Below are 13074 nucleotides of genomic sequence, written 5' to 3' on the forward strand. Positions count from 1 at the left end.
TAAAAAATAATAAGGTTTTTAAATGTTTAAATAGTTAATGGGAAAAATGCCTCGGATAAGATCCGCAGCAAAACATTGGACTATTGGAGTACAAGGGTCCTCTTGTTATTCTAACCTGGTTAATGGGGAGACTTGGTAGGGTGTTGAAAAGACACAGCCAAATATCTGTCATGCAATTTAATACACTTCGCTAACTACTTACAATGCACTCCGCTTTAGGGCGGGCGCTGCTCAAAATACAATCGGTTTCTATAAACCGTCGGCGGTTATGGGGTGACACTATAGTAAACCTTAATCTACGATCGCGAGATGGACGAGACGCGGGGTTTTGGCCAAAACCTGGGATAAAAGTCTAGTGCACTCACGGGTACCGAACGTAGCTATCATCCACAGGCCCGCTGGTATTTAACGCAGCAGGCGGATCGCTGACGGTGGGCGGCGGGCGTTCCTCAAGCTCCGGCTTTGGCAAGCCCGGGCGAGAACAACCCGCGGCGCTCGGAAGTTCCACAAGAAGGACCCGCGCGATGATACCTTGGGATCGTCGGACCGCGGCAAGGCTGTCCGACACACGGCTCGCGGGTCAAGGCCGTGCCCTACGGCTTGATGGTGGCGCCAACATGACGCGCCTCGGAGTCGACAGGCCACGCAAGTGAAGGGGAGGCCTGTGTGAAGCACCTCGGGTTCGCCGGGCGGCACGCCGTACCGCTCGACACACAGTCCACAGGCCTTGGAAACTGCGCCCTGCGGTGAAAACCAGCGTCCCCACGACGCTCAGCACATCAGGGAGCGCGCAACGACGCTCGGAGCAACACGACCGTCGGCCATGCTTGCGCTCGCCGGCGGCACGGAAAGCACTCGGTGGGCTACGCCCTTTTCGCGCACAACACACACACACACGGCGCAATTTACATATATCCCAATCTTCCACCGGCCGGGGTAGGCGGCGGAAGGGGGCGAGGCGGTTTATTTCGATATTCAATTAGGAGCTGTATAAATGCTAGCGAGCCCCAGTTCCAACTGACATATCCATCATCGATTCCAAAATACCCCAGCCCTCCGTTTCGATCCATATCGACGCATCAAACGTCAAACCAACTTAAACCTTTTCCAAATCAGATGACTCTCGAAAAAATATCAATGCTCATTAATACTTGTAATATTTTAAGTGGTTAATAATAATTACTAATAATTATATTTTTATCGTACGTTTTCTACCTTGTTTCATTCAGAATACCTTCTTTCCGATGCGGTAACTAAACGCATAATTTACTTTCTGACAGTTCTCCTGTCACAGATTTCAACTCATTGACACCGTCAAAATCATCATTTATGTTTCATAAAAATTCCGAAAATGATTCTAAAATACGAACTAAATTAGGATGTGACCTACTTGGGCAGTTGGGATGGGTCACGAGGATCACTTTGATATACGTGAAGCCAGGTTTGGTCCAGCAACCTCTGCACAATCTGGGTGACAAGTTCCGTTCAAGTGGCATACTCTTTGGACTTGTTTCTTCGAAACCAGTTAGCCAGGAGGCAGGATATGTTAATCAACCTGCGGCCAAGAAGGTACGTTACGGTTTTACCTAAGTGTCACACTGTGGTGTATGTTATTTTGTTGGAAATGCGACAGTCATGTTGTACCGGTTATCTTGTATGGAAAAGTATGTATTTATCCTAGGCAAATACGTAGCATCGCTACAGCCTTTTGTAATAAGGTCTACCGATGATTAGGAGTGTTCAAAAATGCGGGGGTGCGCGGGACGAGGTGAGCGAAGTCCCGTGCCGTGATTGGTCCGTTCAAAGACACGGACGTCACACAAAGACACTTTCGACTCGAACACGGAGTAAAATTACCGTATGCGTGGCAGAGGGGGTAGCGCGACTATGCTCAGTCTGGAGGATGTTTTGTCTGTGGTCCCACTACTGGACACATAAGCCTCCTCTCATGCGCGAGAGGGCTTTTGGGCCCCACGCTAGCCCAACCATTGCGTATTGGGGACTTCACATACATCTTTGAATATCTTCGCAGATGTATGCAGGTTTCCTCACGATGTTTTCCTTCACCGAAAAGCTAGTGGTAAATATCAAATGATATTTCGTACATTAGTTCCGAAAAACTCATTGATACGAGCCAGGATTTGAACCCGCGACCTCCGGATTGAAACTATTGAAAGTCGGACGTCATATCCACTCGGCCGCCACCGCTATAATAAACTGTAAGGTATCGTCTTGGGTTGTCCCACTCGTTTTTCGTCAAGTTCTTAAATTAGTCGTTAGTAGTTCTGCTTTCGTCACTCATTCTACATTGAAAGCCACCGACGATTGTGACGAATGTAGCATGAGTGACGAAAGCAGAATAGGACTAATTTAAGAATTTGACGAAAAACGAATGGGACGACCCAAGACGATACCAACTGTAACGTTTTTATTCCAGGGTTCTACATGTTCGACGCGACGGACCGCGACCGGTACGGGCGAGCTGTACCGCCTCCCTGTATCGGACACGCACGCGCTTGCTTCTCGCAATATCGTACAGTGAGTCATTTGTTGTTGCTTGTTGTCATTTTTCTTTTTTATGTTCACGTTATTAATTCATGTTTATTTAATTTCGGAGACATTTACTTTAATTTATTTGACTTTTTATTTTTATTTGGTGATGTATATTATTAATTATTTTTAAATTGGTGGCTATGATGTTGTTTTGTAATATGTTTTGTATGCATTTAAGATTTCAAACACAATGTAATATTGTTATTGAATAAATTATGATGATGATGATGATCATCTTCCTAACATTATACACGATGTTCACGAGGAACCCGAAAGATTTTAATCACGCATTTCCGAGGCTTAGCCGCACTTGCACCATCCCACTAACCGGGGGTTAAGCGGTTAAACCGTTAACCCAGTGTCAGCTTGTACTGGTAAAAATGGTAACTCCAGGTTTAACCGGTTAACTCCGGGTTAGGGGGATGGTGCAAGTGGCTCTAATGGAAGGAAAAATTTAATATGAGCTAAGGTCTTTTTTTTTGTTTTGTATATGTGTCGGCGGCCGATCGTAAGATCAGGCATATCGTGAAATTTCTAGGCATATCGTGAAACGTGAAAATCTTTGACTGGTTCCCTGATTCGATTGCTTGAGGGCTTCTATTTCTGGCCAGTTTGCCCTTCGGGCATCTGAATCAACCTAAGGGCCCCCCCACATCTGGCGTCTTTCGAGCGTCGGCGTCTGTCGGCGTCGGTCCAGCGCTATGGAAAATGACGTCGCTGCGCAGTTGCGTCGACGCTGCGTCGACGTTGTGTCGACGTCGGCCTTAGAATTGTAGACGCCGACGCTCGAAAGACGCCAGATGTGGGGGGGGCCTAACGAACCTATCCTACCTATATATTGGTTTAATGTGACTATCGTCAAAACATTACACAGGAACATTACGATCTGCCTGATCTTACGATCGGCCGCCGACATATATATAGAGGATCGGAATGTATGTCGTTCCTAGCCTAAGTTACATTATAAACGTTTAAACTACATTATATGCTTACTACAGGTTCAATCTCTAGCAGAGAAGCTCGGAGCCAACATACCGCCCGTGATGAAGGCTGAAGAGGTATTCTTAATTACAACTTTAAGCCTTTGACGTATATCTAAGGACTGGCCTAAGCCTCCATTCCCACGGGCGCTTTTACAACGCGCGTTAAAAAAGCGTTTGAATGATACATGTGTATTTATTCACACGACAGCGTTGGCGCTTTTTATCAAGCGTTGTTGGATTTTCGACTTTAAGTCTTGGTCGTTAAATCGAATTTACAGTGCGGACAGATTCAAGCGCTTTTTAACGCGCGTTGTAAAAGCTCTGTAATCAGATTGGCAAAAAATTGTCCCCGTTTGGACACGCCTTTAGTGCTTGAAAATGGGGACCTAGGCTCTCCGAAACGTGTTGCGTAAGTGATTAAATATACATATTTCGTTGTACAAGTCAAGGAATTTAAATTCCGACCCATTTCGTACTTTGTCACAGTGACAACCGTATGAGGTCTCTAGCGGCTTTCATATTGATTGTCACTGTGACAAAGTACGAAATGGGTCGGAATTTAAATTCCTTGACTGTACAAGTACCCACAACACAAGCCTTCTTGAGCTTGAGCTTAGTCAATTTAGGCTATGCCTAGTGTGGTGGCCAGCATAAATGTAATATTGTTGTAATTTTATTTCCGAAACAAAACATTTTGTATTTGTATTTGAAATTTGTGTAAAAATGACCTATATTTAACAGGCCGAGCGAGACAATGCTGCAGAACCCAAAGAGTCCAAGGTGAGAGTGATATATTTATGTTTACAGTAAACATGGTGCTATTTTACCTCACTAGTGTGATAATAAGCACATTAAGTCGAAAGGAGAAAACTCATTTATTGTATATTAAGCAGAGCTCGGCGGGGGTGAGCTGTTTTCAGAGTTTGCACAACATGGACATGCCTTGTCATTCGATGGTATATGTGGTGTAATTTAATAACTAAAGAAATTATATTATTTAGGCTGCCTTTCCGCTACGATCTTTACGTCGCCATTAAAACTAATGAATTTTATAGCAAGCTTTTTTAGTAAACCTCTTCAAATAATATGTATATCCATCCAAATGCTACTATTAAAGTTTATTTGTACATAAGGCATTGTAATTTTGGTTTAATTATAATTAATAAAGTTTTATTTTAATATTTCTTTCTAAGGTGTATCTATATTAATATCTACACTTGACATAAGTGACGTCAAAATGGCCTACCCCTGCCGAGCTCTGATAATAAGTGTTATAAAATGAATACTAAACTAAAATTAACTACAACTACAAGTCGAAAGTGTAAAGGGTCATATTATTATGTACTGTAAAGGGGCCCATAGGTAAATAATTACCAGTCCGCCGGACGATGTCGGCCTGTCAGTTAAACGCAAAAGTGACAGCTCCGAACAACTGACAGGCTGATTTCGTCCGGCGTACTGGTAATTTGTGGGCCCCTTAAAACGTTGTACGATACATACATGTGTGAATAGGTAATTCCTTTTTCACCTCAGCAGCTCGAACAAGGGTACGTTGCTTCTTAAAAACAGTGAGCAAAATGCGATTTTGCTCACCGAGTCATTTTGTCTCACTCAGTGAGCAAAATCGCATTTTGCTCGCATTTTGTCTCTCTGTTTGTGTTGTGTGTTGTGAGCAAAATGCGATTTTGCTCACTGAGTGAGACAAAATGACATTCAAGTGACCTTTATAGTTAAATGTCATTTCAACATGCGGGGTCTAATACAAGTTCGATATACTTGGGTTCTATTATCTCTGTCCCTCTAGGTAGGTATGTTCTCACTGCTTAGGGTGAAAAATTTTGTGTACTACACGAGATCAAAGTTATTTACATCTCGTGCGCTTTTGAATCCGTTACTACGTTCAAGATTCTAAATTATTATAGAATCTTTCGCTTGCACGGGACTCAAAATAAGCACTCGAAGAAATATCAAACTTTGATCTCTTGTTGTGCAAATAACTATTTCTACTTTTCGCATTTGTATCGTAATGTACTTTTAACTATCCATATGTTACAGCCGGACCAGTCCAGTACAGAAGGACCTAGAGAGTCCAAGGTGAGAATACATACATGTATTTACATTTTTAGGGTTCCGTACCTCGAAAGGAAAAATTGGAACCCTTTATCACTTTGTTGTCTGTCTGTCTGTCCGTATGTCTGTCCGTTTGTTTGTCCGTCTGTCTGTCCACCTGTCTGTTCGTCTGTCTATCCATCTGTCTGTCCGTCTGTCTGTCGTGACCCTTTATCTCGGGAACGCGTGGAAATATCGAGTTGAAATTACAACCATATTCAGATCTAAAGTGTCATTCTATGGAACTTGCTAACTATGTAAACAAACCGCCATATTGAAATTGTCATTGAATGATGATTTCAATATGGCGGTTTGTTGCATGTTCCATAGAATGGTATCGTCTTGGGTCGTCCCATTCGTTTTTCGTCAAGTTCTTAAATAAGTCCTATTCTGCTTTCGTCACTCATTCTACATTCGTGACAATCGTCGGTGGCTTTCAATGTAGAATGAGTGACGAAAGCAGAATAGGACTAATTTAAGAACTTGACGAAAAACGAATGGGACGACCCAAGACGATACCCATAGAATGACACTTTACAGTCTCTCGAAGCTATGAAAAAAAAAAACTTCTAAGTTAACGTAAAAAAAAACGGCCGTTTGTGCCGCAAGAAAACGGGTATTTTGACACTCTCAAGCTTATGGCTCCTCTACACGATGGACCAGCGCCTGCCACTCCAAGGGACGCAGCCTTGCGGTAGAATGAGATAGCAATATCACTTGCTCCCTCTGACGCATAAATGCGTCCCTTGGAGTGGCCGGCGTTGGCCCATCGTGTAGAGGAGCCATTAGAGCATTTAGTAACTTAACTGGAGACGGGCTGTCATTTTCTACACAAAACAGTCTGCCGATTTTTGCGGGGAGGGGACGTCAAATGTATGGCTATTTACATGATTTGTACGTAACGTACAAATGTGACGTTATCTATGAAAAGGGACCTTATTGTCGATGGCGCTTACGCCATTATTAAGGATGCTCCGATAGAAATACAATGCCGCATATAAGCGCCATCGACAATATCACGGGGGGTCACGAAAAAATCACGATAGATCACGTTGGGGGAGGGGGGGGGGTATAAAGGAAACCTCACGTGTATTTTTCTACAATGAACGAAACTAAGAAAAAATAACCTACCACATAAGTAGATACTTTTTCTCGGTTTCTTTAAACATAGATCTTCACTCTGCACTTCAAAATAGCGAGTCTGTTTAACGAAAATATAAAAATAAACACGATTTTCTATGTACAAGACAATTTATCTTAATATTAGGTCGATGAAAAAATTTCAAAAAAATACACGTGACGTTGTGTGGGGGGAGGGGGGTTGCCAAAAACTTCACTACATATCACCAAGGGGAAGGGGGGGTCAAAAAGTAGCCGACAACACCTCGCGTGATTTGTGCACAACCCCTAAGGTCCCTTTTCATAGATAATGCCCCAAATAGCCATGTCAGATAAACGTCCGTCCATACCAAGGTTTTCACAATTGTGTAAGGTTTTCGGCAGTGATGCAAGCTCTTATTAAGAGCTCATCAACGTCCAGTCGCCATCAGATATATCGGAGCGGCCAAGGTGTTCATAATATAATGTAAATAAATAAATAAAATATCTGTACACGCACTCAAACGCCATGAAAATAGAGACGTGTACAGATATTTGTGAGCACCTTGGCCGCTCCGATATATCTGATGGCGACTGTACACACTAGCGCCACTGATAAATAATTGTGATTATTTAAATTTAACCCTTTACCAGGCTAAGGAGGAGGGAATTTCCCACATGCGGCACTTAAAACATGTGTTCTATTTTCGCTGAGCACGACTGACATTCGATTGTCATTTTTGAAATGTCAGCTTGGTAAAGGGTTAACGTGTGCTATCAAAATCGTTGCAGACTTTTCTTGGTCTTTAGTGTAGAAATTTTGTATGAAATTAAAGTTTTAAAACGAACTACGGTTGCAGGTATCATTCAAGGAGGAACCGGCAATGTTTAAGATTTACGGCATGGAAGTTACGAGTTTACGAAGATTGAACCAGTACGAGAAGTGAACAGTGAGCCAGTGGTACACAGTGAACCAATGTATTTCGTCGCCGTTCATTATGATGCTATATAAAGGTGTATCTACGGGTGTTGAGTTTGAGAAGTGATCCAATGGTAAACAGTGAACCATAATGGTGGGTTTTCTCATGTTTGATCAATAAGTCGACTTACACAAATATTTGCACGGTTTGTTAGTTCCTAATAATATTTTTGTCAATTTATGCGGTAAATATACGATTAATTCGTTTTAAGTCTCAAAACCAAATGTTTTTAAAAAATGTTGTGTTTATGTCGTGGCCATTTTGTATTTGAAACAAAGTTTTAATAAAAAATGAAACTGATGTGAAAATTATTTATTTATTTCTCTCCTAATAAACTCTGATATTTCAATAAAACTATGAAAATCTATATCAAATATTTATTACATTTTGTATAATTTATTACATCTTTATTAATACAACAACACTTAAAATATAGTTAGGTAATCACACAATTTACAAAAATCACCTTAAATATTACAATGTGAGCAAATACCATTTTATCATAACTATCATTGTACTTATTACCACAGAATAAATAATAGTACTAGGTATAGGTACAGAAGAATCACTCTCTAACAAAACGCGTCTGTTACGATCAGCACAGATATGGCCGCTAGGTGGTGACAACGCCACGCGCGGCTTATGGCTAGCCACCAAAATTGGTGTGGAACGGATGTACTTTTAGCTACCTGTAGCAAAGCGACGAAATCGCGGAGTGAGCCACGCCTGTACACTTTAATTCCTGCAAACTGTCATTTTATAATAGTTTTATCACGCATATTTACGAACAGTAACCAAAGCAAATAACATTAAAAATATCCATTACATATCCATATAATTAATAATTAGATTCTACTCTTTTAGAGTCTTTGAAAATATAACTAGTTTATTTAAGTATTTGTTGAAAGTTTCGTATTAAATATGTGTAGGTATCAAATATATATATATACAAAGATGTAAAGTGTCATTCTATAGAACTTTGCTAACTATGTAAACAAAAGTCACTAGTATAATAAACATTCAGAGACAATTTCAATATGGCGGTTTGTTTACATAGTTAGCAAGTTCCATAGAATTACTTTAGTAAAAACACAGTTTAATAAGGCATTCATGATAAATTGTACAATAAACACATTTAGTTCGTTTAAAACGATCTAATACTCGTAAGAAGAAAATAAGTAGCGTAGTTTGAACTACGTAATTAATAGTATTGTAATTATTTACATTCATTGGCTTCCAAGGATGCGAGATTTAAATGATTATAACAGAATTAAATACACCTAACCTTTTACCAGGCTGACAGTTCAAAAATGACTATCGAATGTCAGTCTTACTTATAGAAAATATAATGCATATTTGAAGTGCCGTATGTGGGATATATTTTCCCACATACGGCACTTCAAATCCATTCCCTTAGGCTGGTAAAGGGTTAAGACTCATTCGGTCAGGATCCTTACAAAATACAGTCTGGTAAAGGGTTACATTTAGGGGGAATAAACATTAGGGGGAATATTATATAATATTTCGTAGGTATAGATATATTTTTTTACTTTGATTTAAAAGTGATAATATCAATCAGCTTTTAAAAGGTATCTGCTAGGATCTAGTTCCTAACTAATGTGATATTATTTGTACTTTAAACCGGAATTAACTAACAGGTTTATAGATATTCTAAGCGAGTCGCTTAACTTCAAACTCAGGTAAATCCATCTTTCTTATGCGATTTTGGTATTAAGAAAATGTAATAGGGTAGATATTTGCTGGGAGTGTCGAATGGATTTACTATATAGATAAGTTAAGCGACACAATTTAAAACTATCTAACATATATAATTGTAGTCACTGCTTTGAAACCGTTTCGTCTCTCATACTGCTAATCAATTATTCTTTTGGTTGAGGTACGGTAATATTAAGTCGTTACTACGTTGAAAACATACTCGTTTCAAAGCAGTGACGACATATAATAAATGTACCCAAATATGACGTTTTTAACAAAAAGGTGATTGTCGTTTGTCGATAAGGTTGATTTCAAATTGAAGCTACATGGAAATAGCGCCTTATCAACAACCGACAAGTATTCTTTTAGTTGAAAATGGCACAAATACACATTTTTATGCACCCTTTCAATACCATTAATCCCATCACTTAAGCCTTTATAAGGCAGTGGGAATATATTTCCCACCTGATTTTGAATTTTATTTCAAAGTGATAGGGTTGAATTTTGGACAATTTCTGACACCCTAATGCCTTATAAAGTGTTAACTATCGACACATACTTAGTTCAAAACAAAAACGACACAAAAAACCATAATAACCTCAAAACTAACAAACTTAATACCGTCAGCAGCGCATAATGCAGCCACTTGAGCCTTTTATGCCTCTTAAGACTCTCAGGTATAGTAGTAACTGGATCTTTTAACAGATAAACCCTAATTCCCTTCATGTAGTTTGCTAAAAACTCGTTCCAGTCGATGGCGCTAGTGTCGAAGTCGTAGATATGCTTGTCGGCGTCACAGAGCTCGTTGTAAAGGCGTGTCATGTTGTTGTTGTGGAAGCGCCATTCGCGGAGAGCGAAGAACTCTATCACGGCCGCGAATTGCTCGATTTTTGTGTAGGCTTTTCTTAATCTGGAAAGAAATTGAGTTTATTTTGACTTCGACTGCCCTGGAATGATGATGGTAAAATCTTTGACCCCGTTTTCACTTCACTCCGTTCCATTTTAGTAAATTAGTATGTTTGTGTGATGTAGAACTAGCTATAGCCTGTATCTTTAGGTATTTAAATAAAAGTAAACAAACAATTTGTACATTTTCGGGTAGTTATAACATTTATTGGTTAACCGACCAATTACAAAACCGCCTGGATCAGTCACTGAACGACCTGACTTTAAAATACAATATTCGATCGTGTAATGTTTTCATCTACCCTCAGGCTTAATGAGCCATTTGAGGGTAGATTTGGTTTAGTTTTATTTAAATACCTAAAGATACAGACTACAGAGTTAGGGAGGATACTCACAGGGCCGTCTTTAACCATGCTAGGGCCCCTGGGCACATACCACATAAGAATTTGGGGCCCTTTTGGAAAGTAAAGAAAGCTAATTAGGGGTCATCCACTAATTAAGTCACACGAATTTCTAGGTTTTTTGACCCCTCCCCCCCTCCTTGTCACACTTGGTCACATTTGGCAAACCCCTCCCCCCTAGTGTGACGTCACATTTTTTCTATGAAATCGCCAAATCGAATTAATTAAGTACCTAAGTATTATTAATATTTTATCAAAATATTTTTGACGATATAAATATTAGTAATTTTATAACGCAAAACTCCTTAGGAAAGAAAATTAAACGAATAAAAACGATTATCGTTATAAAAACTTGTTATTTAAATGTACAGCGAATAAAATAATTCGAATAAATTTTCGGTTACTGATGAAGTTAAAGTGACGTCACAAAGTTTGTGTCTCCCCCCTCCCCCATGTCACAATATGTCACATTTTCTTGAGCCCCTCCCTCCCCCTAAACGTGTGATGTAATTAATGGATGACCCCTTAAGCCTTTATAAGGCAGAGGGAATATATTTCCCACTTTAATTTTAACTTCATTTCCAAGTGATAGAGTTCAATTTTGTATATTTCCCGGCACCGTTATGCCTTATAAAGGGTTAAACTAACATTTTTCTACTATGACCTTCTATTTATTATGGGTAATAAAACTGTTACTGTCTGTCCTTCGGGGCCCCCTGAGGATGGGGGCCTTGGGCCCCGTGTGCCCTTATAGTACTGGTACTGGATACTCACTGTGGCTTCTTCCCAAGTATCATGCACACTCCGTCGATGATGTAAGCCGGGATCCAGTGCATCAGCAGAGCGAGGAACGTGTACATGGCCTTGGAGTTGGTGAGGGTCAGCATGTAGTACCACATGGCCTGCATGGGGGGCACGCTCAAGCCGTGGGTCTCGGCCAGGGACATGAATTTACCTGGAATAGAGGGTTAACTTAGTAATCAGGACCCACAAATGTTTTTGTAACATAACATGATGTCATATTTTTACTAACAACTTGTTAACCCTTTACCAGGCTAAGGGATATATATTTCCCACATACGGCACTTCAAACATGTGTTCTATTTTCGATTGGTAAGACTGACATAGTAAAGGGTTAACCTCTCGCATGCCGAATCAGCCGAATGTGGATCCGGGACTTGGAGGATATAACCAATCGGAGACGCCTTGTCTGTAATTTCCTGTACAAAACAGTCTGCCGACTTTTGCGAGAGAGCACGTCAAATGTATACGTAACGTAAAAATAGTCATGTCAGATAAACGTCAGTCCATACAATGTGTATGACCATTGGCAGAATATTTTCGACAGAGGGTAACGCCTGATAATGGCCACTCCATTTGGTTATATCCTTTAAGATACGGGCAGTAAGTGTTGAATTCTAATTGATTTTTAATTAAAGCTCAATACGTACAAATGCGTTTGCCGCCACGAAAGATTAATAAACTTCATACCAGTGGGGCTACCGCGAAAACCGAAATTCGCAAATTGCGGGGATCTTTCTCTTTTACTCCAATGACGGCGTAATTAGAGTGACAGAGAAAGATGCCCGCAATTTGCGAACTTCGATTTTCGCGGTTATATCCCAGAGACTAAAGTCGGAACAAGATAACTTTGCATTGCATTTGCAATTGAAGACACCTCCACACTTCGTTGTATTAAAGTCGTTACAGATGCTGAGTTAGTTTCAGTTGGTGGAGGTGATGGGTTTATAAACTCAAAACTCAAAGAATTATCAGCAAATAGGCGACAGAGGCGCTTTCTTATTAAATTGTGTTCAAGAGAAAGATACACACCTGGAGGCGGAGCGTAGAGAATAGAATAGAATAGAATAGAAATACATTTATTTATGACAAACAAACACAGATGACAAAAACGTGTTGACAAATATACAATGTATAACAATTAGTGAAAAATGCCATAAATGGTCACAACTCAGCATGTTGCTGGCAAAGCCGGCGCTGTTCATCCGTTGTAACCCAGGCGTACGCCAGGAGAACGAGCTGCGAGCCGTAGGACAGCTAGAACGAGGCCAAGACGGAAGATAGAAAGGCGTGGAAGGATCTTGTGGAGGCCCTATGCACCTCTGGGGTGCCCTAGGACAAGCAACAAGAGAAATATAGGTAAAGAGACTTACTCCAAGTAATAGGGGCCTTTTCCGAACACACACAATGATACAGCGGCGGGGCGTCCCTAGCCGGCACCTGGTGGTCTCTACATTATGCACTTCATTAGTAGAAACGTAGTGTAGAACGCCCTCCGACCAGGTGGGATGACGATCTGCGAAAGAC

The 13074-nt window shown here is 40.5% G+C and overlaps 2 protein-coding genes across 2 annotated transcripts in view; one reads left to right on the top strand and one right to left on the bottom strand.

The window, feature by feature from the left end:
• The window catches only part of LOC134677788 (uncharacterized), an 87264-nt gene extending 78604 nt beyond the window's left edge, over window positions 1-8660 (top strand). The window contains exons 50-53 of the mRNA XM_063536215.1: window positions 2438-2538; window positions 3552-3611; window positions 4278-4316; window positions 7604-8660. Coding sequence (XP_063392285.1) covers window positions 2438-2538; window positions 3552-3611; window positions 4278-4316; window positions 7604-7690 — 287 coding nt within the window. The 3' untranslated portion in view covers window positions 7691-8660. The remainder of the gene's footprint in view (window positions 1-2437; window positions 2539-3551; window positions 3612-4277; window positions 4317-7603) is intronic.
• The window catches only part of LOC134677979 (fatty acyl-CoA reductase wat-like), a 339904-nt gene continuing 334916 nt past the window's right edge, over window positions 8087-13074 (bottom strand). Inside the window, exons 10-12 of the mRNA XM_063536411.1 lie at window positions 11521-11701; window positions 9986-10349; window positions 8087-9873 (exon numbers count right to left, since the gene is read on the bottom strand). Of these exons, the coding sequence (XP_063392481.1) occupies window positions 10004-10349; window positions 11521-11701 (527 nt within the window). The 3' untranslated portion in view covers window positions 8087-9873; window positions 9986-10003. The remainder of the gene's footprint in view (window positions 9874-9985; window positions 10350-11520; window positions 11702-13074) is intronic.

This window comes from Cydia fagiglandana, chromosome 27 (genome assembly GCF_963556715.1).
Source record: "Cydia fagiglandana chromosome 27, ilCydFagi1.1, whole genome shotgun sequence".
Classification (NCBI taxonomy): Eukaryota; Metazoa; Arthropoda; class Insecta; order Lepidoptera; family Tortricidae; genus Cydia; species Cydia fagiglandana.